Source organism: Myotis davidii, unplaced genomic scaffold, assembly GCF_000327345.1.
Source record: "Myotis davidii unplaced genomic scaffold, ASM32734v1 scaffold289, whole genome shotgun sequence".
In the NCBI taxonomy this organism is placed as follows: Eukaryota; Metazoa; Chordata; class Mammalia; order Chiroptera; family Vespertilionidae; genus Myotis; species Myotis davidii.
The window spans coordinates 2,830,535-2,834,924 of NW_006299717.1; the positions used below are offsets into that span (position 1 = coordinate 2,830,535).

Sequence of the window (4,390 nt, forward strand, 5' to 3'; positions counted from 1 at the left end):
GAATCTAACCCGAACCTGGCTGGAGAACCTAGCGAGAGAACATGGCCACAGAACCTGGCTGGAGATCCCAACCAGAACTTCGCTGGAGATCCTGACTAGAACTTGGCTAGAGATCCTGCCTAGGCTGCTGATCAACTGAACGCTGTCTCCGTGACATTCCTTCTTCGCCAACTCCATCCACACCTTTGGGGACCCCTGGACCTGCTGAGGTTGGACCCCAGCAGGGAGGGACTGTTGGGTAGGTAATCCACAGGGCCTGCTTTGCTAGCCAAAGACCAGGTAGTCTGTTGTTGGTAAAACCAGGAAATAGAATTCATTCTACTTAATGGAAATATCACAGAAAACATGCTCTCCTTAAGAGCTACTACACGGTACACACTAAGAAACATGAAAGAAAAGTCCACCGTCTAAGTGAAGGATTATATTCTTTCATTCCATAAACGTTTACTCAGTGCCTAATATGTGCCACATGCTGCTCCCAGTCTGAAGAGTGAAGTGGTGAACAAAACAAAGCCCCAGCCCTCAAAGAGCTTACAGTCTAGTGGTTTCTGATATAAAGCTGTTTGTCTTACAGAAAAGAACAGCAGTCATACTTCCAAAGTAAGACTGTACTTCTACATACTGGCCAAATTGCAAAACAACAAAAACAAAACATGACTAGGTTGAATTACGGAAAGTTTACCATGCATTACACTAAGTTATTTTTAAAACATTAAAATATTGGTAATGTAGCCCTGAACACTGTGCTTTGGTTGGTTAGCGCATCATCCCATACACCAAAAGGTGATGGGTTCGATTCCCGATAAGAGCATACAGCCAGGGTGCGGAACCTACGATGTTTTTCTCTCACATTGATGTTTCTCTCTCTCTCTCTCACTCTCCCTTCCTCTCTCTAGAAAATCAATAAAAAAATAAAATATTAGTAATGTATAGTTGATACAGCACTATTTTTAGGTATTCAAAATACTTTAATGTACATTATCTTTACTTCCCCATTGACTGTGAAGGAAGAAAGGGTGGATATTATTACCCAGGCCCTGGAGAATGAGAACCTCGGTCTCCTGTAGCTCTCAGCTTTTACTACAAACTAATATTTATACTTAATGGAAATAATATTTATACTCATATTTAAGTATAAAGTACCACATTTATACTCAAAGATGGAGGCCAAAGTTCTTAGAAAATCTGAGAGGATGACCCATCTCCTCATTGTGGCTGAGTTGTCCATTAGAGAAAGGTGTGATAAAGTGATATTTAGGGGTATGGATACACATCCATACATCTTGGATTTAGCTAGGGTCTCTATTGTGTTTGAAAATTATTTATTAGAATTTCACTACAGAAATAGTCTCTAGGGAGCTTTTAATTCTATTGTATGGTTGGGTTTCATTGAATGTGTCAAACAGAAAGAGGATGAGAAGAAAGCCAGCCCTACAGTTATATTCTTTGTGCCCTAATTCTCAGGGTACAAGCGCACAAAAGGTGGTAGACTTCTCTATGTTCAGAAGCCAGGAGCCCCAGAAACCAGATCTCTTGCTTGAAGGAGGTCCTCAATCATTCAATTTCAGGACAATATTTAATCAATAAAGACTTTTTCACCAGAACAGAGAATCTAACATCAAATCCTACACAGGGTGTCTCAAAGAAATGTATACACACTTCAATAGCTGATAGCTCAATTTTGAAAATGAAATGTATTTTACTTATTTTTTTTAATTTAAATTCTCTATCGTTTAATGTATTACATAAATCTCCTTCTCCCCCATTGATCTCTCCCCGGCCGCACCCAAGCCTCAGCATATGCCCTCATCTCATCCCACCCCACCCCATTGGTTATGCTCATAAATGTATTTTAATAAACTTCCTTTATCATTATTCAAAGTGTGTATATACATTTTTTGGGACATCCTAGATGTCTACTACCAATGTAGAAAAGAAATCTTTTAAGTGTGTTAATTACCCACTTAATAACGGACTGTTTAGAGGTAAAATTATTCATCTTCTGATCCAAAAGAGAGCAGAAGAGAAGCTAGAAAAGGTCAAAGTGAAAACTGTCATTTCAACAAAGTAGGGGAGTGCCGGGGGGTGATGAAAGAAGTACTCAAATGAAAGGAAAAACAACTTGACTTACTTTTTGGTGAGCCGAGGGTCCAGAGGAGGGTGCTGTGCTCCATACACAGGCTGGATGCTAAAAGCAAGAAAAAGGAAGAGGCTGTCAGGACACTAAAAATGTTGGGTGAGTGTCATCTGCATCACCAAATTGGAAGGGACTTTGAGAAACAGGTCACCTCCAATAACTATATCCAATCCAGCCCCAAAAGATAGCAGCCTACTCTTAAAAAAAAAAAAAGTCCTTACAACTTAACAAAAGGAAGACAAACAATCCAATTAAAAAATGGGCAAAGGACCTAAATAAACACTTCTCCAAAGAGGACATACAGATGACCAAGAGACATGAAAAAATGCTCAAAGTCACTGATCATCTGGGAGATGCAAAATAAAATGACAATGAGCCCTAACCAGTTTGGCTCAATGAATAAAGTGTCAGCCTGCGGACTGAAGGGTCCCAGGTTCGATTCCGGTCAAGGGCATGTACCTTGGTTGCGGGCACATACCCAGTAGGGAGTGTGCAGGAGGCAGCTGATCAATGTTTCTCTCTCTGGAGAGTATTATGCTAAGAAAAAATAGTCATCAGAGAAAGACAAGTATCACATGATCGCACTCATATGTGGAATCAAAGTAACAAAATCAATTGATGAACAGAGTGGATCCAGAGACATGGAAGCATGGAACAGAGTGTGGAATCTCGGAGAGAAGGCAGGGGAGGGTTAGGGTTAGGGTTAGGTGGGTGGCAGGTAATCATCCAAAGACCTTGTATGCATATATGCATAATCCATGGGCACAGGCAAAGGGTGGTGAAGGCCTGGGGCAGGGGCGGGCTGGTGGGGGTCAATGGTGGGGAAAAAGGGGACACATAATACTTTCAACAATAAAGAATTATTTTTTTAAAAAAGTCTCTGAGAATGTTCATCTTCCCTGGTGAGGTTTCAGTGCCTTACATATCTGATGTCAGGAAGTCCTATCTGTAAAAAAGGCAGCATGGAAAGATAATGGGCTTTGGTGTTAGAGAGACCAGAGTTCACGTGCCAGTTCTAGCATCCATTCTCTCTATAAACTTGTACTCAATTACTTGACCACTTTGAACGTGTTTTCTCATCTGTAAAATGGAAATATCACCTACCCCAAAGGATCACTTGGGCTCAAAGACAATGAAGCAACACTAGATGTCAAGGGAAGATGACCCAAGGAACTCTTGCATACATTGCTGGTGGGGGTATAAAGTAATACAACCCACTTCAAAAGACAATTTGGCCATATCTAGGAAGCATGTAATGTGCATACCCTAAGACCAGTATTTTCACGTCCAAATCTGTATCTTAAAAGAAATATATACATATGTGTATCGAGAGACATATATAAAACTATTCATAGCATTATGGCTCCTTTTAGTCCAAACTAGAATAACCCAAGAGTCCATCAACAGAGAAGTAACCTGTAGTATGTTCATACTAGAGGCCCAGTGCATGAATTTGTGCAAAGGTGGGGTCCAGCTGGCTCACCCCGATTGCAGCCAATTGGGGTGGGCCGGCCGGGGGGAGGGGACGCAGGTGGTTGGCTGGCTGGCCCTGGCCCCTGGTCAAACTCTTGGTCGAGGGGACAATTTGCATATTAGCCTTTTATTATATAGGATAATAAAATACTACACAGCAACATAAATATAAATAGGGCTGCAAAGTAACAATATGATCTTACAAATGACATGTTGAGCAAAAAAGAAGCAAAAGATAAAAGAGTAAATAGTGTATGATTCTGTTTATATACAGTTCAAAAATTGGCAAAAATGATTTCACTTGGTTAGGGGTGCATCAATGGTGGTAACACCATAAAGAAAACAAAGAGTGGCTAACATGAAAGGATGTGGTTGTCTTGGGGAAAGTAGGGAGGTGTGATAGAGAACAGACACAAGAGGGCTTGTGGAGCTCACTTCTGGGGTCTTCATCAAGTTATAATACCACACGCTGTTTCATGTACTTTTCTGTAATAGTTCACACTCAAAAAAGCGACCCAAGAATAATTCTATATCAAAGCCAAACTGCCGTTTAACCACAAAGGTGACAAAACATGTTTCCACATGTAAGAACTCAGGGAATATGGTTTCCTTTACTTCTTACTGAAGAAACTATTGGAGGAAAAACTTCAATTAATGAGTGCTGGGGTCCAACCCCAGCAGGTCCAGGGGTCCCCAAAGGTGCGGACGGAGTCGGCGAAGAAGGAATGACACGGAGACAACATTCAGTTGATCAGCAGCCTTGCCAGGATCTCTAGCCAT

General features: G+C 41.1%; 1 protein-coding gene across 1 annotated transcript in view; it reads right to left on the reverse strand.

The window, feature by feature from the left end:
• Positions 1–4,390, reverse strand: part of LOC102757952 (TBC1 domain family member 22B) — a 42,605-nt gene that overhangs the window by 21,531 nt on the left and 16,684 nt on the right. The window contains exon 2 of the mRNA XM_015571882.1: positions 2,132–2,188. Within this exon, the coding sequence (XP_015427368.1) occupies positions 2,132–2,188 (57 nt within the window). The remainder of the gene's footprint in view (positions 1–2,131; positions 2,189–4,390) is intronic.